This window comes from Condylostylus longicornis, unplaced genomic scaffold (assembly GCF_029603195.1).
Source record: "Condylostylus longicornis isolate FDR11 unplaced genomic scaffold, ASM2960319v2 ptg000048l, whole genome shotgun sequence".
NCBI classification, from domain to species: Eukaryota; Metazoa; Arthropoda; class Insecta; order Diptera; family Dolichopodidae; genus Condylostylus; species Condylostylus longicornis.
Genome location: NW_026578017.1, coordinates 18,754,925 through 18,779,995, shown reverse-complemented (window position 1 = coordinate 18,779,995; position 25,071 = coordinate 18,754,925). Strand labels below are relative to the sequence as shown.

Sequence of the window (25,071 nt, the reverse complement as noted above, 5' to 3'; positions counted from 1 at the left end):
GCTAAGTTTAATTTTTTCAAAACAAAATTCAAAAATTTTAAATTAAAAAAAAAAAAAAAATCAAAACAACAAATTTTTTTTTGTGAATTTCTCAATATGTCAAATTACTTGCTCAAATTACTGGCAGCAAAATTTTCTTGCAAGTTGAACTGCAAGTAAACAAGCAAGTAGAAATATTTCAATGTGTTAGTAAAATTTTTGTATGTATTGCAACTTTCTTGCAAGTAACTTGTACGTGTAAATGCTGGGTAATAATCATGCAACAGAAATATTGTATTACCGTAATAGAATGATCGAAGAAACAAAACTCTCGTATTTCTTATTATCAATATCTTGTATGTTTTATTATTATTATCGTTTTTCATACTTATTATTGTACTGGAGCATTTCATTATTCGCAGTTACTTTAAATTTGATATTCCGCATTTCTTTTTTGGCGAAAACCTATTAAAAATAAATTAGCTTATTTCATTTGGTTTTTTGGAACAGCCATCATTACATTGCTTAACGTTAAAAGAGTCATAGGGTATCTGCCTGACAGATGGCAATCTTGATATATATTTTGGTTGTCATTAGATATGTCACTTATTTATGTTTCTCTTTGCTTTGCTTGCCTATTTCTAAACTTGTGTGAAATAATAATTTAGTACTGTTTCTTTTATTTTAAGTACTTAATCGGCTTTTTGTGTTCTTAATTTAGGTTTATTTTTTCTTTTTATCCGTATTCATATACATCAGTAAATTGTAAGTAGCTAATATATAGATATACATATAAAGAAAAGTAATGATATGAATGTGTGTACATTGAACAAAAAAATAAAAAACAATTTCTGAATAATTTTTAATATTGCAAAAATTTAATACATAAAATATAAAATGATAAAAAAATTCTCATTAGTTACATATAACTTTCAGAGAAAGTTCTATTTTTCGTAAAATTGAGTCTGATTGAAGAATTGGAATATAAAAAAATTTGATATTTATTATCATACAGTAGTAAACTCGTAAAGTGAAATTATACATATGTACATATTATGTATGTATATTATGTACATATATATGTAGGTTATATGTAACTAGTCTGCCAACACAATTTTGTAAAGAAAAGTGATGTGAAATTAAACAATATGGATGTCTTAAAAAATGCACCTACCCATTTCATTTACATTTTAATTAAGGAATGAGATTTATTTTGATTTCAAATAACTATTAACAGTTAAATTAGTTTTCCAACATGTGAAATTATTACTTTATAGTGAAACATTGTGTCAAAGCTTATAAACTTTTATATTATACATAGTATTGTTACCTATAATTTTGGCTGAACAATTTACAAAGATACAACATTATATAGGGACCTACCATTTCCATTGCATGTGTTATTTTATTTTATGGTGATATTAAAGAAAAATGGAATGGCTATGAATATCAATAATTTAAGAAAAAAATGCAAAATTAACGCGCACGAGATACTGACATTATCTTCCCAGAGCAATTTAGATCTTTTATTTACATAAGTTTAGTAATATCACGAATGATGATATGTGATTTAATTTTATCGCTATAATATGCAAATACATTGATATGTACATATGCTTACATTGTTATTTTACCTATTAGGACTAGGTGGATCTTATATGTATATACATGTATCTGTCTAAATACGTTCGCTGCAATAGCCATAACGCAAGTTCTGATATTTGTTAAGACTTAACAATTTCTAACATTTTCGAAGAAGAACGCATTTTCTTATACGAAACTTGAAAATAAAGAAGATGTAAAAATCTATTAAGTATTTACCTATATAAAAAAAGTTAACATTTTTAATTATTAAATATAAATATAACACAATGCAAATATAACATGAAACTTTTCAATTAATTAAATTAACTTTCATTAACATTTTCAAAATATTTTATGGCTAATTTTTTGTTAAATCAAGAGAATAATATAAAGTTTCTGTGGTTTTAAAATTACCGACAATTGTAATGTAGAAAGAGACATAGCCCAGAAATTTAAATAGGTAGCTAGATCAGCTAGGTCTTCTATTTTCAGAGAATCAATTAAGCATATCTGGGATCTACCATGTGTTTGATTACTTAAGAATTTTTAAATTTAAGATATGTATACTTAGCAATTAATGACGTTTAACTTGTTTCAAATCTTTTAAAATCTATTCTTTTGTGAACTCTATATTGAATACTTACCTATTTTGTTGCTATTAAATTACACTCTTTAGATAAGAAGCGAGATGCATAATTAAATTTATTTAATGTTATGTTTATGTATTTTGTATACCGCGGTGTTATAGCACAATATGTAAATTTTTAATTTTTAATACTACATAAACGAAGAAATTTTAAAAATTCTAATACAAGCAGAGTACATGCACCCACATAATATAAGGTTAATTTTAGTCACTCATAAAATCCTTGAAAATTATTGATATTTTGCCTATGCTCATAGTTATTTTTTAAACAAAAATATATTTTTTTGTTGTGTATTAGCTTGCTTTAGATGATTTATTAATAAATTTAGAGAAGATTTATAAATTTCACATTTCAAGGGAAAAAATAAAATAAATATTAAATGAGAAATTCTATAAGAAAAATGGTTATATTGTTCCAGGCATTATTTCGTATGTTCTACAGTAATATGCGTGCATGTACATCGGTGCATTAAGAGCAAAATGTTTTATAACAATATTAATAATTTTAATTAATGTAAAATAAAAAACAATAACCAACTATGAACATATTTAAATTTAATTTAGGCAGGTTTAATTTACCAATAGTTATTGAAATTTCCCAAAATTTCAGTATGTACCTTACCTAATTAATTTTTTTCGTACAATTTTATACCTATTGTAAAGTTGCGATTTACGATAATTATTCAGATTATTTCGTTATCAAGCGTTTATCTTTTTATCATCTTAATTAATATTTTGTTTTATTTCTACACAGTTCTAAATATAATATTAATTATGAAAGAATATTTTTAACAGTGAAAGCTTTTCTTATAATTAATAATTACATTAATACGAGGGTATAAACAAAAAAAATTAAAAAAAAAAACGAGCAATATAAAATTGCGCCATCAATAATTTATGTCTTTACTTTATTTTCTTATTTTTATTTACATACATATGTATGTACATATGTACATATTAAAGTGGTAGATTCGAGTTTTTAATTTTTCACTAATTGAAATATATTGTCCGCAAAAATACAGCATCAACTTAAAGTTTATGCCCAAAAAATATAAATGGGTTATAAATACCCCAACGAACACAGGAAGTCAATAACGTAATATTCTAATCGTAAAGTAAGTTCCTGCTGTTAACATTACATATATGTACGTGCTGATACGAAGTAATTATGAACAAAAAGATATTAAGTACCTAAGTATATGATATTAAAACCATTTTTTTATGTTCGTACCGTGAAACCTTTCGAAATTTTTTATATTGCATGCACCTTTACCATAAAATTAAGGACAAATTATTGTTGTCAATAAATTTGTTTTAATAAATCAACAAACGCAGTATAAAAATTTAACTAGTTAAAAATAATTAAAAAAAAAGTTATTTTTTACATTAATTTAATTACCAACAAACAGAAAATGGACATTCATAATTATATATAAGTATAACAAAAATATCTCAATCAAACAGCTACAATTATTACGATTAACAAATATTTAACGATTACAAAAGAAGTAACTACTTTTTAAATATCATATTAACGTTGTCAAAATTTGACCAATGCTATTTAAGTATATTAAATTTTTAATTTTGAAAATAATATTTTTAAATTATTAATTTTGAAATATCCAATTGAAAACATTAATTGTCTGATATTTCATATTTGATATATAAGATGATAATACATAATTTATCTTATATCATATTTTTGTCTTTGCGCTTATTTGATTTCAATGGAAGAGACGTTGACAATATTAGTGATCGTTAAGACAATTGGTGATAGCAAGCCATTTAGTTACTCATTTAGTTGCGATAACAAGCCATTTAGTATAATAATTGCATAATATTCTTAAGATTCAAATGAACTTTGCATAAAAGGGAAATGTTGGTGGGTACATGATTTAAGCAGAATATGTAAGCTATTTTAGTAGAAGTACTTACGGTTCTGGTATTTTCCGTATTAAAATATTTAGGTATATTTAAAGAAAAATCTTAATTTGCTAAAAAAAATTAAAAAAAAAATTATCAAGCTAAGCATGAAACTATAATGAAATATTCATTTAACCGAATAAAATTTCGGGTATTTTACAAATACACCAAGTGTGTATTTGTATTTTAGAGAAACGCTAACTCTTTTTATTTTTTAATTTGATTGTATATAGTTTTTTTCTCTAACTAATTTTTTATGAACTTGATTTTTGACCTAGTTTTAAAATGATAATGAATTTGTTTGTTTTTGAACTTTTCATTTTTATATTTTTGTTTCTTTCATCAAATCAAATTTAAAATTTGAATATAAAATACCTGACTGTGATTAAAAAATTTTAAAATTGAGTTGATAAGATTATAAAAACCAAGATTAATTCCTTATAGAATTAATATAGCCAACAGAATTATTGGGACATTAATAGTTATTTAATAAACACTATTTTATTTAATTGCGATGAATAAAATTCGCTATTCAAAAACAACATTCTACGATGATTTTTAAATATTAGGAAATTTATAATTTTGTTTTGTTGTTTTGTCAGGTTTAAGGAACTGCATCTTTACTACGGGCAGATTTTACTATTTGGACTATTTTTAAGAAAATAATCAGCGCATTTTGCTAAAATTTTATACATAAGTTGCAAACAACTGGATTTTGCGTATATTTCATAATTTTTATCATATTATCTAAGGAACTACTATACGGAGTTTCTTGAAATTTATTATTTGAGTTCTGTTTGCTACCCGAAATAATTGTGGGACATTTTAGGGAATTCGAAAAGATTTAGTAAATCTTTAATGAGAGCCAAATTTACGTTTTTTAAAGTATGTTATCAAAAAGCGCACCAGAGTCTTAAAATTTGGAAAAAGCATTCAAAGATTCAATAGCTGTGGCAGACTTTATTTTATTTTGAAGTTAGGATCTTTGTGCTACACCTTGTCTAGCGCCTATGGTATATATCTAAAAAGGCACTTTAGAAATATTTCTCCTTTTTTACGTTGCTTGTCTATATCTAATCGATAACGGACTGCTTGTTAGATACTTTAATTTTGATTTGATAAATTTTATTTAAATTATTCATGCTTTTATTAGTTTTTAAAAAAATTTTATTTCTCAATTTTATCCTTTGCAATTCGTAGTACATTATGTATTTTAGTTAAATTCATTTCATAATTTTTCCTTCCGAAAAAATATTTATAATTTTGTGGTTAGTTTTCCATTTGATTCGTTCCAAATTAAATTTTCTTATAATAAAAATTTAATATTATGTATGTAATGTATTTAATGCAACATTTGTACTAAGCCTATTAATACTATATAAATATGAAAGTATCAACTGAAATTACACAATTAAATTTTAAAATTATTTTCAATTTATTTCAAATTTAATATTAATTGAAAATGATTGAATCTTGTCACAAACAAATAAATTTCAATAAATTTGCGTGTTTTCTATACTTTTTTATATTACAATAAAAGCAAGACAAAAAAAAACAATAAAAAATATATACATATTTAGTTTCCGATATACTTAATACAAATAAACTCATATCGTAATACAATATAAATTAATTTTTCGGTATCTTCTATGGAAAAAATTTTGTATTTTAAATAAAAATGTTACAAGCAAAATATGAATTTAACTTTTAATTTAAATATTTTAATTACATTTTTATCTTAATTCATTGTATTACAATTTCCTAGATTAAGTAGTTCAATTTTGTCACGTTGATAGTACATTTAATTTTTTAACATTAGAGGCTAATTTGTTATAATGAAATGAATGAAATATAAGTGATTTTTGTTCCTTTGTGAAATTTGAAGATTTCAATTCTATTTTGAAAAACAAAAATTAAGAGAAGTAAAGTAGGTACCTGTGAAGAGATAGAGCGTTATTACGTCTATTTAAAAATTTTAAATAACCAAAATGTGTATGTAAAATAAATTGCCTGTAACATAATATTTATAATGTAAATTTTATATTTTAAAATTTTATTATTTTTGAAATTTATTTTTTAAACCAACAATTTAAATTAGATATTTATGGTAGTCATTATTTATTATAATAATTATGATTTATGAGTTAAATTAATAATTAAATTGCATTTTAATTATTAATTTATTTTTTTAGAACGAATACTAATTATTTTTTTAGAACGAATTATGCCTATTTAAATTTTAAATATTTTCGAATAAATATAATATTCATTTACGTTTTAAAAATAATACTTTAGGTTGAAATTATTAAATAAGTAACACACAGATTTTAATTTATTAAATATGTAAGTTTTTAAGTTGGATGGGCAGGGTTCCGGACGAAGTCTACCTTTTATGCCTGGAGGAGGACGACACCATGAGGCACTTATTGTGTGAGTGCGAGGCGGTTGCTTGCCTGCGACTGAGATGCTTGGGGGGGGGGGGCTTTGTGACTCCGGAGAGGATAATGCAGCTTGATGTGGCCGCCATACTGCGGTTTGTCAGGGGCCTAGGGGTCTAGTTAGTGTAGGTGGGGATGGGAATCAAAAGAGAAGTTTTTAAGTTAACGAGGTCGCTCAAAGTAGAGTGTATCTTATTAGGCCTATATGTAGATCTAAGATTGAAGAAGATTATATTGATCGGTCTTGTTATATGAAGTTCCGAAATTAATAGTGAAAGCATAGAATTAGTTTACAAAGTTTAATACTTTATAATGCTATTATAATTCAAAGTATTTCTATACTTTCTATAATGATTCAGAATATCGAAATTTTGAGGAAATTGGCAACATGATTGAATTTAATATATTTTGTTTTTAAAAAAATCATTTTGAAGAAATAAAACAACGGAATAATTAGTCGAATAATACGAATTTAAAAAATATCTGCTGTAATGATCCAATAAACCAATATCAAATTGATTCACACCTATATTGGCTTATCTAAGTTTTTTTTTATTATTGTAAATTGTACATTTTATTTTACCATACAAATATTTTAAATTTTTTTTTTTACAAAATTCCACTTGTAACGAAAAAAAATTATTTTTTAGAAATATCTATGTGTACAGCAAAAAATAAAAAATTTTATACATATCTCGCCAAATTTCTAAGATTCCAAGGCGATTATTAATTATTTTATCTTCAACTAATAGTCTATGCTCCAAAACAAAAAAAAAAAATAAAGTTTGTTAGTCTCATAACAAAAAACTGAAATCTTATCAAATTAGAGATACGATATCAAAATGTTCCAAAAAAATAATTAGAAATTATAATCGATTCACCTAGTTAAATCATACACAAATAGAATGTTCGGTTTGAATATTTATGTTGAAAATATTGTTTTTTGTTATTGTAATTTTGTAAACACTTCATAAGTTTTTAAAAATTAATTTGGAAAAAATTTTAAAAATTTTTTAGTGGCAACTAGGGCATTATGTTTAATGCTGCGTTCAAGCCGTCTTTTTACGGTCAATTTTAAAAATCTTAAGTTTAGTAGCTGTACGAGTTTAAAAATTTTATTCTTTAACCAATTTTTACCCCTCATGACAAAACATATAGAATTACTTTTTATAGATTTTAATCAGATTTCGGAAAAAGTATTTGTGTATTTTTTATCAAAATATAATTCTGAGTAATTTTCGCAACTCCAACATCCTACAGTCATTCGAAAAAATCAATTTTATAATATCGAATCTTTTTTCATAATTCTTATCAAATTTGATAACATTTTTAATTTTATTTTACCTCATAATTAATTCAGATAAAATAAAAGACTATACATAGCTAGGTATTTTAGTTCTATAATAAAGTGGCGTCTAGTACTTGTAACAGAGCGGTAGAGCCTATATTGTAACATTTTGCAAAATAATATTTTTAAAGCTTACGCTTATATACACTAAATTAGTTATAATAAAGGTAAGCATGTATTTAAAAATTTTTATTCGTATTAAAATTAATATAGTACTTAAGTACTTATATATAACAAGAATTCAATTATAAATGCAATAAGAAAATAAAAATGAATTTACCACTTTATTTTAATTATTAAAAAAGAAAATAAATTTTTGATACAGTTAAATTATGTTAATGAGGAATGACATAGCGTAACTTGATACGGAAAAGTTTTAACACAAAATTTTAATAAGTACTTTTTTTTAAATTTCATCCATAATAATTAATTTATAAATGTTTAAAAAAATTGCAGAATTCAAAAACAGTTGAAATCAACAACATTAAATTAGAAAATTAGCCATTCTTAACGCTAAATGAACCATTTCTAACCTGAAAGTTTGTTGAGAAATCTAAAATGTGTTGTTTGAGTTAAGATGTTATCAATTTTATAGGCAACTCGTTTACAGTAACAGTGACATAACACAAAAAATTCGATTTCTAAATTATTCATACAGAAATAAATACTTAAAACATATATTTTTTGTGCAAAAACAATATTTTTCTATCCTGAAAATTGTCACTTAAAAATACATTAAAAAAATAATGTTATATAGCGAGAAAAATATATTGACACTCATACTTTAAAGTTTGCTTTTCTCAAATGTGCAAATTTTGAGTTATGACAGTGTTGTAACAAACAAGCGATATGCATTTTATTTTTGTACTCTTGTATACAAATAAAGCACATAAGACTTAGCACGTAATCTCGACATACAGAATTTCTGTAACCTCGATATGTCATCTTATTCCGTTTATATGCAAATTATTCCTGAACTTAAAAAATTAATTTTTGTGGCATAAAAAAAATTAGATTTGCATTTTAATTTTTTTTTTTGTTTTGTTTACACTTTAAGTTCATATTTTATACATTGTTTACTAATCATGGAATTTTGATTTACAGAACATACAAGTGAATAATTGTTATATTAATATACATTGTGCACATACATACATATATGTTGTGCAAGCAACGCAAGATTAATCAATGAAGATTTTGTAATAATATAAAAATTTTAACACAAATTTTGACTTAAGAATCGCACCAAAATATAAGTTTTACCAATGTATATTACTTTCGTTTAAAAGTGCAATCAATATTTTTTAAGTTAATTACATTTTCGTAAAATTTTAAAGGAAAATAACTTGTAAGTCTTTTTTTTTATCAATAAAGACCAAAAAAATTTATCATTTTTCATTTATGTGAGGGAAATGGAAAACTTATAGGAAATCGGCATTTATTTCATGGAAAAGTATTTTGTTGATTAGAATTATCATAATATAACACTGATTGAATATCTTTCTATATGTTTAGTTATACATACACATATTCATAAATACATAGGTATATACTTTTACATTTTATCTTAAAAGAAAAATTTTGTACGCCACACAGAAATATTAGAATTATTGGTCCCTTTTATACATATGTTATACTATTAATATAACATAATACATACATACGTCTATATATTATATTTTAGAACTATGGAAAATTTATTTTAAGTGAAAATGAATATGTTCGCACAATAAATTTTTAATGAAAACAAAAATTTACCTCAATGTAGCCTAGTTAGTATACAGAAAAATAGTGGCAGGGGCATTATTTTTATTTAAAAATATATTGTATATAAAAATTGTATGTATATCAAATACATATTATACTAACATACTCGTATTATGTATAACAGAGTAATTTGATTATGTGATTAGTTTAAATTTACAAAATATATTTTCCAGCTGTGTAATATAATCAGTGCTGTAGTGGAGGGTATACGGGGGTATACGCCGTATACCCTATGCTTTTAAAATTTAGATAGCGTATACCCTATGATTTTGTTCAAATTTTTTATTAAAAATTTATTATTTTCTTTCTTTGTAATAGTAAAAAAAAAATGATGATAAAAATTGTACTGAAAAATTGCAAAAAATTTTCAAATTATCAATTCACACAAAATATTTCATTCATTTAGTAAAAATTTCTTGGGAAAAATATATCAACTATATTCAAATTAATAATCAAACAAGCCTCCTTTAACGAAAAACGGAAAACGAATATAACCGAACCTTTAATTTTTGAAAATGGTAATTTTGTTTAAAACCACAATGAAATGAAAACTTTAAACTTTCCTAATATTTAAAAGTTATTATGTTTGCTTAATAGAAAATATGTTAAAAAATTAAAGTTTAAATAAAAATAAAGTTATATTTTCTGATGTTAAAATCATTTACAAAAAAAAGTAAAAACGATACATAAACAATTTGGTTTTCGATTTAAAACGATTTTCTTCTAATTCTATACAATTGAAAATATATTTGAATTTTATCAAATACTCTTCTTTAACTAAAGTTGCTATGGTAACCATGCTAAACTACGTTATTGTGGACGTTAATTCTTTAGTTTATTTGAAGTTAGCAAAAGCTGTTGACCAAATAACATTGATTTTCAAAAAAATATAATTTTGAAAACTTCTTTAAGTAAGTTTATTGTTACTGGGGTAAAAGCTTATTTAAATTGTTTTTAATTGTTGATGAAAATTCTCAAGCGTATACCCTATGCTAATTTTACGACTACAGCACTGAATATAATTAGATATATATGTATATAAATAGCTATATAAATAAATTGTAGACATAATTTTTCAAATTATGATTTTGCTTTATATATTTATGATTGTGTATTGAACCTGAATCAGGATTTTGGGGTACTTTTTGAATATATGAGAGCCAAAATATTTTATCAGTTTGTAATATTTATGAAATTTTTTTAAGGCAAAAATTTCTATTCAATAATAATTAACACTTACAGTACGATCTCCATAAAACTAATAATAACTTTGCAATAAAATTAATTCGTGGTAGAGGAAAATTTGCGTTAAACGTTATAAAAAAATTAAAGACAAATTAATAAATAATTTTCAATTTAATTTAATTTAATATTAAAAGTAATAAGAAAATAAAAGAGAAAAAAATTCAATTCACAAAATACACTCAAAAATATGCAAATCAAAAATTTGAGTTTTAAGAGTTAAGAGTATGTATTTACTAATTTCATTCTATGGAAGCGATTATAATCAAAATGATGTAATAATTTTTCATATGAGTGAGAATATCAGTTAAGTAGAATATAAATATGTAATATGGTCGAAAACGTTTGTTCTAGTCTTATAAATAATTTTTTTAAGTCTAAATAGTGTTTTTTTTTTTGTAAACTACTTATCTCTACTTACATCTACAATTTTTGTTTTATATTATTTTTGGATTTTTCATAAAATTTTTGAAGATTTTCTTTGACTTTTGAAATACAATTATTTAGTTTTCGTAAAACAATAAAAATCAGCCAAACTGTTAAATTAATCATTATTTATTTGTGTTTAATATAACAGGTCTAGTTATGTTAAAATTTAAACTGATTAATACATAATCATATTTTTTACTAAATATTTTGCTACTATATATTATCTACTTACTTCTATGTATATACATATATATATATATATATAAATTTTAGTTAGATTCAATTCAATTTTCTTATAATTATTTTTAATTAAATTCCCACGTAATTCCAATTTTTGTAATTGAAATAAAAAACGCATTTATATGAATAAAATTTCTAAAAGTTGTAATAAATGTGATTTGGTATATGAAACTTTATAATTAAAATATTTCGTTGCAATAGAATAATATTGTAATTAAATTTTTTATATGTTTTAAGCAATTATTATTTTTATTTAATTATTATTATTATTAGTAATAATTTGATTTCTTCTTTTAAATTATGAATTGAAAACCGCACATATACATGTGTACAATATACGTTGAATTGAAAAATATTTTAATCTTTTGAAATTATAATTATAAATATTATTTATGATTTTAATAAGGCATGATTATTAAATAATTTAGTTTATAATAATAATAATTTATTATATTAATAGTTGGTTAAAGTTTTTATTGATTGAGAAAATAATTTTCTTAATTTATAAATAGGAATTTTAAATTAATTAATTTTTTTCGGTTCAAATTTATTTAAAAATTTAAAAACAAACCATTTTGCATTTCTTTTTATCTATGATTTTTTATTAAAAAAACAAAAATGTAATAGCATATTTTTTATTAGTAACCATTAAAATACAATTGGGTGTATTTGAATTCAATTGATTTTTCCATACAACAATTATAGCTTTCATATACAATGATATATGACTCAAATTCATATATAAAAATATATGAGTTGGCTAAATATGTACAATATTCCTTAAATATACATGTACAAACTTTCTGTTAAAATAGAAAACAAAATACATATTTAATGTGTATTCTTTTATTAGGTATGTTTTATGTATTACTACGTTATGTATTTTTCCTTTTTAAGTAACTATGTATTAGATAACAGGGGTTTCATTTTTTTGTTAAAATAAAAATACATATTATGTACATATTTTACACATTTTCCCTCAATTTTTAAAACATTAAATATATGACTAATTTTTTATTTTGACTTTCTTAGAAGAAAATTTTTATTATATATGACGTCAATGTTACTAAACTTTATTGACAGTGTGTAATGTCCCCCCTGTATAACAGATAAAATATATTTTATTTCTCTGATGAATACTATTAAAAAACAGTTGTTTGCCAAATTTTATTTTAATCTCTCAATACTTAGTTAAAAATAAAAAAAGTTTCTTTGCTTCCTTTAGTGCAAATTTTTGTTTAATTTAAAACAAAATTTGTAAATATTTTTTGTTGGTAAATATTTTTCTAGACTTCCCTGTTAAACTTTTATGATTACCTCTGTATAAGAGTATATCTTAATTACAATGGGCTTTTCTATTCATATTTTAACTATTTTTACACAATATGTAATTATGTGAAAAATTTATAAATGTGAAATAATTAAAGTTTTGCTTTTGAAGCACATTGATATTATTAAATTTTTTATCTTTCTCTCCGATCGTTGCCATCATTTTTATTACTTTTTAATAAATTACAAATTTATAGTATGTACCTGAATAGTCTATTTAATGAAGTTATCTCTTTTTCATATATATGTACATGTTTATTAGATATTAAAAAACAAATCATAAAAATTTACAGAGAAAAAATATGTTTTTTGCTCAGATATGACATGCATATATTATTATATATCCACATACATATATTATGCTTTTATGATATAAAAAAAAGTAACAGTATACAAATGTAATTGTACAAATATATTGGAAGAGATTTTCAAAGTTTAATTAAAATAAAACAAAAACGAAAAAAACAATTTTTAAAATCATTTTTAATTAATTTGGCCTTAAACAATCTTAATATAATTTTTACCGGATTCCGATTAGTAGGGGGCTGATGGATAGCTGTTTTTAAATATAACATTCAAAATGTTTTATATTTTACAAAAATTTTCAGTTCAGGTTTAACACATGGATATTATCGTATATATATATATATATACCAAATATGCAACACGAAATACTTTCAAATAGAATAATAATTCTTAAAAAAAAAAAAATTGGTTGCAATCACTTAAAATTAAAAATTATCCCCAATACTATAAAGGAACAAAAAAAAAAGTATAATAATCAAGATGTATAATCAAATAATAGTTTATAACAGCAGGTCTCATTAAAATAGATTGAGCATTTTATCTACACTAATTATATATAATAATACTCTTGCAAATGTACACATAATAAAATTTATTTACTTATATAACAACGATATCAGCTTAGTTTATTAGTTGTTTCTGGCAATATTAGTCTTTATGTTGCAATTAAATTCAATATATGTATAAAAATTTTATTTCTGAAATCCGTGATATATTATTGACTTATACTTAAGAGAAATATTCTATATAAGTTAAAAAAAAACCCTGTTACATCTAATACATATAGTTATACTTAAAATGGAAAAATAACAACAATCTTCTGTTATACATTCAAATGTTATATTGACGTGTATAATAAGTATATTTGTGTATAATATGTGCAAGTTAAACTCGAATGTATACTTTTCATTTATTTGACATGAAACTTCTCATTGGGCTCTTAAGTATATAATAAAGGCCGTTCTGACAGATTTTACGTGGGAATTTGACAACAAAGTAGTAAAATTTTTAATTTTATTAGTAAAATTTAAAAAAAAAATTATATTTTGCTCATTTATTTTCACTAATTACTTAATATATAACCTTTCCAATTCACAAATTTACAACTGTTATACTGAATTTGTTTGTGCAATGTTGAGCAAAATGTTAAAATAATAAACGAAATATGAAAATTATACGTTTATAATGCTAAATTCAAATAAATAGAAAAATCTTGGCTCTTGCGGATTATCATGCTGATTATTATTTTTGACCGTGTATTGTATGATTTTCCTAGGAATACGATATACTTGCCCGTAGAGCTATGTATTATTATCTACTAAGGATTGCATATAATAGATTTATTATACATAGTAGATTTTATTATATACTGAGGTAAATGTATTATGATTTTTTTTTATATGTAAATCAACATTGAGAAAATTCAATTATTAAATTGACAAAATCCTAATTACTGTAATCGTTTGAAACAAAATATATTTAAAAAATAGAAAAATGAAAAAATATTTTAAAAAGCCCGTACATTTGCATATCTTTACAATATAATATGGTTTACTTGCTTGTATATGAAAATAAAAATGTAATACTATATTCAATTGTATTTTTGCAAACCACCAAGTATAATAAATTATATTTTAACAATAATTGGATATAGTAAATGTACCAATTTATATATATTTTTTTACAACAAAAAATATTAAAAATAATTTAGAAAAAGAACATTCATATTTTAAATTTAGTAAAGCGCACAACGTTATGCTTTGATTTATCGGTGAAAATATAAAAATGCGTTCAATATACGATCAATAAAAAACAGATATAGTGTTAATGTTTAATAAAATATTAAAAATAATTATTAATTAATTAATATTAAAAATAAAATATAATAATTAATTATAATAAATTTGAGTTTATTAATTAAAGATTAATGAAATATTCAAATTTTTTTATAAAATAATGTAGATTTATTATAAATTGTGGTTTAATATTAAATAGAATTTAAAATAAAAAGTAAAGTGAAAATCTATTATGAAATTGAATTTAAAAAAAAATTAGCGGGGCTAATAAAAAATTAGAATTAGTGAATAATATTTTAATTTTTAAGTACAATAAATAATAATAATAATTTTTAAACTGGCTTAAAAAATTAATCATAATATTTAATATATATTAAAAACATTACTAAATTAGTTAATAATTTTAATTTGAAATAAAAAATTAATTATTTAAAATTCAAATTAATATTAGTATTTCTACTTCAATATTATTAAAAATTATGTTTATTTTTAAAGAATTTAAGTACATACATTGAATTTTATATTCCAACATTAAGTAAAATGTCAGTAATGAAGATTACAATGCATTATATATAAGAGTATATAAATAAAATTATTATTTTTATAAGGTAAGAGACTATTAATAATTGTTAAATAACAAAAATACCGCGTATAATTAAACCATATTGTGTAGGTGAATGAACGATTTTCAATTTGCTTTTTAATAAACATATTTATTATTAAATGAATTTATATGGGTATAATCCTGAGTAAATTTTTAATTTAATATTTATTTATGAAATCATTTTGCAATCAATATTTCCACTTTATTTTTAATTTGGCTTTGCATTTTATTATGTTATAATTTATATTTTAAGTAACATACTTGTATAACATATTATATAATTATTTGAAGAAATCTCTATATTTTACAAATTTAATTATTATCCTCTTAATAAAGTTATTACTTATTAACATTAATCAATGTAAAATTATAATACTGGACATAATTATATTAGGTAGTTAAATTAGATATTATCACTATTAGGTATTATTCACTAAATTAAAACTTAAAATCTAAAATGAAAAATAGAAACACACTAACAAAAATCTTGATACCCAATACTTAAAAATTTGTTATTTTATACTAAAAATATTTTATTAATAAATCAATATTATTAAAGGAAAACCTTAAGAATAATATTCAAAGCAATGTTCAAATACGATGGGGTGTGTAATTTGTTTGAAGAAAATTATATAATAGTTTCAACTACATATTTTGATTTCAGATACCTTTGTCTAGGTCTAATTAATGTTCAAATTTTTAAAATACATAGTTACAAATGTATTTTCAATAAAATCATATTGAATTACAAAAAAAAAAAAATAAAAATCATAATAAACTTGTTTGGCTCAGCCAACCCATGTGGATTATTTCAGAAAAATCATATTACTTACTAGGTCAACTCAAGAATTTGAAAAAAAAAAATGGAAAGAATACACATTAATCGAAATATTTCTGATAGCAGAATTGTTGTTATTTTTCGATAGAATATATTTGTCAATCGGCGAATATTCGTCAAAAACAGTTTATTGCCGAATTAATTTCGTTAAAAAAATACACTATTAATTGGTCCCCAAATTATTATTTTTGAATGCGGGAACTTTTATCAAAATAATGATTATTAAGTAATTTTAAAATCAAATCAGATTTTTGATTAAATCTTAACTTATCTGAAATCAAATGTTTTCTACAATTTTTCGAGAAATTTTTCTTATTATTTTAGAAATTTATTTATTCATAGACTTAAGTACAATGCGCTACTAATTTTTTCATTGTCATATTAAAATACCGAGCGATGCGTTTGAAAATAATTTTTCTTTAATAATAAACTCCAAAAGATTTTCATTTCAAATGTTGATTTTTAACAGTATAATAAAGAAAATCAAAAACTAACATAGACCAACATAGATAATTGCATATACATATATATATTTAACTATCTGACTATATTTAATCATGTTGTCGATAAATTAATCATAGTTTATGTTGAAATATCTAACAAATAAAATACCAGTTAAACAAGTTGATGCTTTTTTGTTGATTTTTGTGTCAACAAAGGTAATTAACCTTTTATAAATTTTTTATTTTACTGTTAAGTTCAATAGATTCTGAAAAAAAAAATCTATTCTAAAATTTTTGAATGATATAGATTTAAATTGTTTTTTTTTTTTTTTTAATTAATTATAAAATTATAATTTATAATAAAAGAAGTAGATGAAGCTCATATATAAATGCAAGGCTGAATAAAAATTGCAAAAACAATTTATTTGTGTTATACTCGTATTACAAAATAAATCTGTTGTCGGAATTCATTTTGGTTTTTACTTGAACATTATTCAAAATTTAATTAAAAAACAAAAATATTTTTTTTGTTTTGTATAAAACTTGAATTCATAAATTTTAATTTTATTTAATTTGTTTTTTTTTTACCATTTTTCAACTTTATTTTTTTTTTATTTCTTTCCCATGTTATTAATTCTTTGGATCTATGACAACGAAAATACAATGTTGCGGTATTAAGTAATTAACGATTCAACACTATTAAGTGTGTGTTCATTTTAATTTGAAATTAAAAACAATTATACTTAATAAGAAATTTTCAAATTATACAATTAGATAAACATTAATTAATGATTGAATTTTTAAAATTTTATAATTTGAAGCCTTTATTTTTCAATTGATTCTATATGTAGATTACGCTAACCTATAAATTTATGCAACCGTGGAAACCCACTATCATAATTTGCTTTATAAACTAAATATTAAATAGATATTGGTGTATTATTGATTGATTGAGTTGCAAGGGTAATATTAGACAGAACATAGAAAGAGGCGTATCTAATAAGATTTATCATATTTTTTAGTACTTAAGATATTGGAATCCTTTAAAAATTTCACTCATTCTTAAATAAAATTTTGTTTTGTTGAAAAACTAATTTTGAAAAATTTTATTTAACTTAAAATTTTTAGTGTTTTTGTTAAGCAAAATATTGTGTAAAAATAAATTACAAATACTAATTATCTATGAAATTGCCTAAAATCAAAAATTTTTAATTTTTTTTTTTCGAATAGCATCTGTACTTATTACAAGTATTATTCCAGGTAACTAAAACAATTATAAAAGATTTTCTCGGTAAATAAATTTTATTATGTATGCAAATTTCTTCTTTAATTCATTAATTTACACACGTCTATTAAATGCACGTAAATGCAATATATATAATGTGCATAATCCATACACACATACACATTTACGTCATACTCATGGGAAATATTATTTTATAAAAAAAAATCAATTCATATAAAATTAGAATTTTCTTTTGTAATAGAAATTGTGCCAATAACAATATATATAAATATATGTACGTATATTTTTATAACAATATTTTTATAACAATATTTTTATGTATATATTTTTAATACTTACCGACACGCATAATATGAAATAACAATATGAAAAATTATTTTGTAATTCACATTAAAAAAAAAACAATTGTAATATTAAAAACATACTTTTAAAGGTAAATGAAAATAATTCATAATAAATTTTTAGTTTAAATAAGTAATAAATAATTTCAGTTTCTCTCAATATTCTGTACAATTTAGCAAAAATAAGCTTAATATTATATTTTTTCTAAAACAAAACCTAAATTAAAGTATCGCATACACGCATACAGCAATATACTCAAACAAAATACTTATTAATATTTTTTTTATTAATAAAGAAATACCGCCATTACAAAATAAATATTTAAATATTAATCAATTCTTAATAGTATTGAATTTCTTTTTAATTAATTATAATTAATGTATATTTTTCCATTTACAGATTTTCATCATCTCACAAATTATACGAAGGCAAAAAAAAAAAAATATTGAAGGAAAAATTTTGATTTTCATAATAAAAGTCAAAATGTGCAAGCATCATATATTTCATTACTAATGAATTTAATAAAAAAAAAAAAATTTTCATACGTATTTGAAATCGAACACTTACCATCTTTTTGTAAATTCAATAGTCAATTTTTTATAGCTTTAAAATAAAAATTGGAATAAAAATTAGAATTAAAAAAAAAAATCATAATTAACAAAATATAAAAACGAACGAGTTACAAAAATTAAAGATTATAAAAAAGAAAAATAATTAAAAACTTGGAGTAATTTTTAATTTTTTTTATTATTTAAAAACAAAAGAAATAAAAAATATCTTGCCGCATGTATGAATCACGTAATAGCGTTTATGAAATTGCTGCTGCTCCTGCATCATCAATCAATGTTTATAATAACTCTTACAACAATATTAATTTATTAGAATTCACAATTAATAAATCTGTGATAAAAAAAATATTAAAATATTATTGGTGGCAATTGTGGTTACTTATGAGTAAAAATCGGACTAATAAAAGATGTACTAATATTAAAAATAATAATAGTAATAATAACAATACTAATAATTACAATAATATTTTAAATTTTGAATTATGTTTAAAATACACAGCCAGGGATCCAAGATTAAAGTTTAATCCAATATATAATTTGAATATTATTTTTAATAAAAATTCATATAATAACATTAGCTCAAAAGGGACGAATTTAGCAAGTGCTGCTTTAAAAAAAAGAGAATAGAAGTGAACACTGTATAAATAGATTATGACAATAGTTACAAAAAAAAAATTTAATTTGCCAGCCAATCGATAAATATAATGATTTTATAAATTTTTGGTTATAAATTAAGTTTAATATTGAAAAAAAAAAGTTTTTTTTTAACCGTATTTTTTTAAAATCATTGCCAATTTCATATACCTAAAAAGTTTTACAAGTAAATTATAAAGTACGTTAATAAAACTCGAAAAGTAAAGTTAAGAGATTAAGATATATGCATGTAAAATTATATTTAAATTGAATAACAAAATAAATAAGAAAGAAAAGAAAATAAATAAATAAAATAATAAACAATAAATATGACAGAAAAAACTAAAATGATTAACAAAAATCAAAATAATTTCAAAGATGAGGATATTTCAATACAAAAAGAAGAAACTGTTGGTGATTATAAAATTCTAAATGAAAAGCATAAATTCGCAAAAGAAATTTTTTTCCCGGAAGTAAAATTTTCTAATATATCCGAAAGTAGTTTAGAAGAAACTTTAAATAATCCCGACGATGATAATTTACAAATGAATAACAACAATAATAATAATGAAAAAAAGCCACGAAAACGTTTAATATCAAATGAATCTGAAGTTGATTCAATTGTTTCAACATCAACAGCAGGAGGTGATACAGATAAAAGAAAACAGGAAATTCCTGATGGTGGTTTTGGTTGGGTGGTTGTTCTTGCATCTTTTTGTACTTCATTAATTGCTGACGGCATTTCATTTTCATTTGGTTTGCTTTATACTGAATTATTGGTGTATTTTAAAGAAAGTAAATCAAAAACTGCTTGGATTGGCTCATTATTTTTAGCTGTACCGTTATTAGTTGGTCCTATAATGTCAAATTTAGTTGATAAATATGGCTGTCGCAGAATGACGATTATTGGCGGATTAGTTTCATCTTCAGGATTTGCATTGGCATCAATATGTAATTCAATAGAAATGTTATATTTAACATTTGGAATAATATCTGGTCTCGGATTAGGTAAGAAAATTAAAATTTTAATTTTATCGATTTTGAATAGAATTTATGAATATAGCTGCCATAAAATAGCTCTAAATTCAGTTGTTTCACATTTTTTAAAAAACATGACGTAATGTTAAAAATGTAATTTAAAGTCAATTGACAGACTGTACAATAATCAGGTTTTCCTTGTCTGAAACAACAAATCTAAAAAATGAATATCTAATAATATGTCTCTATATTGATTACTCCAAAGTATTTACGGCACTTTATCTTAAAAAAAATTGTTTTGCCCTCTCATTTTTTCTAAGATTTTCGTCAATCTGGAACAAACAGGAACAAAATTCACTCTTAATCGTGTAATATGAGAATTGAATATAAATATAACGAACCATGTGTAAACGCACAAAATACATACATACATAATTATGTACATATACGTATACGTTATGTAAAATTAAATTATTTTTTAATTAAATTTACCTACTTTATTATCTTAATTTGGTAATTGTAATAATGTTCATATAAAGTACATTGCATTAAACAAGCCATTATGCTTTTGCTAGTAATTTTTTCTATACAATTGTAGGTATTCAAATTATTAATTTATTTTTAAAAAAAATTTTAGGTATCGGGTATGTTACAGCCGTAGTCTCGGTTGCATTCTGGTTTGATAAAAAGAGAACATTTGCAACGGGAATTGGAGCATCAGGTACTGGTATAGGAACCTTTTTATATGCTCCTTTCACACAATGGCAAGTTTTTTCAAATGAACTAACATTGATTTTAGGTATTCTATGATAACTTATCGTTGTAGGCTAATAGAGAATTTTGGATGGAGGGGTGCTACATTAATATTGGCTGGTACAATGTTACATACTTGTGTTTTTGGTGCTTTAATGAGGGATCCTGAATGGTTAATAGAAGAAAACCGTTTGGAAAGTCGTTCTCAAAGTGTTACAACATTTTCAAATTCAAGTTGTAATTTAGATGAAATTAAGAAACTTCTGGAAAATGGTGCATCCAAGGAAGCTGTCCTAGATACATTGGTTACGAATTATAATACCGAAGCAAATCAAGCCATACAAGATCCGGAAGATTTAGCTGTTAAACGTTACAAAAGTGAATTATTTTTACCGACGTATCTGCACTCACCTGATATTGGAAGTTTTGATGATATAAAGAGTCAAAGTCGTAGATCTTTAAGACAGAAAGTTGTTAAGAATTCAACTTCAAATGAGCAGCTTCTATCTCAATCGCCAACATCACCTGTACCACCTGAGAAAAAAAACCTAAATAATAAACAAACCCACATCGCCAGCTCGGAAACACTTTCACCATCTGAAAAAATTTCACCCAATAATTCTACAATAGATACAGTAGTTAACAGATCCACCGTTTCTTTGAAATCTCTAAATAACAGTTTACTAGATGAAAATATACTAAAGTCGAAAAATCTTTTAAACGAAGATACACGTAATAGTTGTTTGTCATTAAATGAAAATCTTATCAATAAATCACATCATGATGTGTCACCAAATATTTATCAAAATGAACCTATTTATCACTCTTTAGATGTTCTTAATCATAATAGTGTAAATACAAAATCAACAATATTTTCATTACTTAGAAATAAGGACACATCAATTTTAGTTGATTCAAATTCAAAGAAAAATTCTAAAAATTTTGCAAATGTTGAACCCATTCCAGAAAATGGAGAAGTAAAATTAAATGGTGGGTTTAGGGACAATACCAACGCCAACAATAAAAAAAAAATATATCGTCCAAGTATTAAGCACCATAATTCATTTCGAAATGCACATTATTTTCAGCATATGAGAATACATAGAAATTCAATAAATTATCGCAATGCTCTGATGAATACACACAGGTAAAGTTGAGAAACATATAAATATTATTAGTTTGAAAATGTACATATCATTTCTTATTAGGTATCGGCTAAGAGCGTCATCTTGCCCAAATATATATAAAAATTCAATGACGACATTAGCAAGAGAAGACGAAGATGTAATATTTACATAACTTAAAATAACACTTAAAGTTTATGCTTTTCCATTTGTTTCTATCATTTTAGACTTGGTATGACAACTTTGTGGACATTTTAAAGTCTATTTTCGATTTTTCACTATTTTTGGATTTGAAGTTTACAATTTTTAATATGTCAACATTGTTACTTTTCATATGGTAAGAAAGCAAAATGAAATTAATAAGCTTAATTCTATAAAACAATATTTTTTTAGGTTTATTATTCCATACTTTTATATAACTGAACATATGCTTAAATTTAAATATACCGAAGAGGACGGTGCTTTGCTGATTTCAATAATTGGTATTTTCAATACGCTTGGTATGATAATATTAGGATTTATTGGAGATAGACCATGGCTCAACGTTAATATAATGTATTCAATATGCATGTTATGTAAGTAGGAAACTTAAATAATTTTCTATTAATCACTAATAAACTAAATAAATTATAGTATGTGGTTTATCTGTTGCCTTAATGCCCTTAGCTGTGACAAATTATTACCTTCTGGTTGCACTGGCGGTTGTATTTGGGTTAACATTTGCCAGTACATTTTCTTTTACTCCAAGCATTTTAGTTAGTTTAGTTGATCTCGATGACTTTACATGTGCTTATGGGTTGGTATTGTTGGTGCAAGGAATTGGAAGTTTACTTGGACCACCGTTAGCTGGTTTAATATACGACATAACTTTGAAGTAATTAACAAAGTATTTATAAAAAAAGTAACTAATATGATTTTTTATGATGTTTTTTTTTAGATGGGACGATTCATTCTACTGTGCAGGATTATTTATAGCATTTTCAGGCGTTTTATCTTATATAGTTGAACTTTTAGAAAGACGTGATGAACGACGAAATCGTACTAAAAACACAACCTCTAGTGATAGTACTTCTTAATTTAGTTTAAATGTTAAACCGAAAAATATAAAAATAATTTTTATAAATAATATGTATTGCTACATATTAAAAAAATTGTTATCCTTCAGTTAATAAGCACAATAAGAGACTTTTTAACTAATTTTTGTTGAACACCGAGATTTTTCAGTTTAACTAATAAAAAATCTTCCAAGAAAAGTTATATTTATAAGATTATATGAACTTGAACAAAACATTAACTTTCTTTCTGTGGAACAAACTTTAGAAGCAATAGGAATTATTTTTAGTGCATAATTATAATATTAATTGTATAATATAAATTTTAAAATATAAAAATCTTAAAAAAAAAACTAAATAATTTCAATAATTAATTCATAGTAAAATAAATGAAAAATACTAAATATTTCCGATAAATCATTTTTGAAATTTTATCTTTATAAAATGAGATTAAATAAATTTTTTAAATATAATGTAATGTACTTAAAATGAATGTCAATTTTTACAATTTTTAAAATTTTTAGAGTCTTAATAACAACTTTTTTATATGATCAAAGTCGAATTGTTAAATTATTGCACAATTAAAATAATACACTTACACATGATGAAAAAATAACAAAGAATAATCATACAAATCATTTTTCTTATACGCAAATGAATATAGACTTCCCTTTCTTCTTAAAGGAAGTTCCACACTTTGTTATTTACATGTATAGCAATTAGGTAATAATTATTAATTAAATTAAGATTTAAAGAAAATAATAATAGTATATGACTTAATTAAGTAACATTAATCATTCAAAGAAGCTTTTAAAGTATTATTCACATATTTTCGTACTTAAATTGAAATTATTGTTGTTAGTTTTTTTTTTTTTAAGTAAGATTACTAAAATATTACAGCAAAATTGCAAAAGTAAATCACAATAATAATAATTATGTAAATTATTTCAAAACTTTGTATTGCAATCGATATATGAAAAATAAAAATTAAGAAAAAAACAACTTCTTATTTTTTTTGCCAACAGCGTTTCTCGCAGTATGAAAAGTTTTTCAAAATTAAAATTACGTTGAATGATAAAATTTGTACGAACTTTGTTTGATTTGCCTGGCATTTCAAAATTTTTCTTCGTTGTGATCAATGTAGTTACATTTTTTTTTTGCAATAATTTATGTGTAATCTGAAGAAGAAAAATTTTACCGTAATGTTATACGCATCCAAATATTCTAATAATTCTGGATAAGTAATTCTTTAACCTTTTAGTAAGCTATCCGAAAGTTTAGGAAATTCTTTCAAAATAATTTTACGTTTACAATCAATACAATCTTTAACAAAGAGCTTTAGAAGTGCAATGTATAGCTAGTACAAATACAATTTTGTAGAAAAAGTTATACATTTGTAATTTTTTCAATGGTCTTCAAAAATATTTATTTATTATTATATTTTTAGTCTTCAAAACAGCTT

The 25,071-nt window shown here is 22.6% G+C and overlaps 1 protein-coding gene across 1 annotated transcript; it reads left to right on the top strand.

Annotated features, from left to right (window-relative positions):
* Nucleotides 1-687: 687 nt before the first annotated feature.
* Nucleotides 688-24,872, top strand: LOC129610803 (monocarboxylate transporter 9). Its single transcript, XM_055523525.1, has 9 exons — nucleotides 688-744; nucleotides 18,900-20,710; nucleotides 21,318-21,444; nucleotides 21,507-22,580; nucleotides 22,642-22,717; nucleotides 22,785-22,894; nucleotides 22,951-23,132; nucleotides 23,191-23,431; nucleotides 23,495-24,872. Exons 2-9 carry the CDS (start codon nucleotides 20,032-20,034, stop codon nucleotides 23,631-23,633), a joined length of 2,628 nt encoding a protein of 875 aa, XP_055379500.1. The 5' UTR covers nucleotides 688-744; nucleotides 18,900-20,031; the 3' UTR covers nucleotides 23,634-24,872.
* Nucleotides 24,873-25,071: the final 199 nt, after the last annotated feature.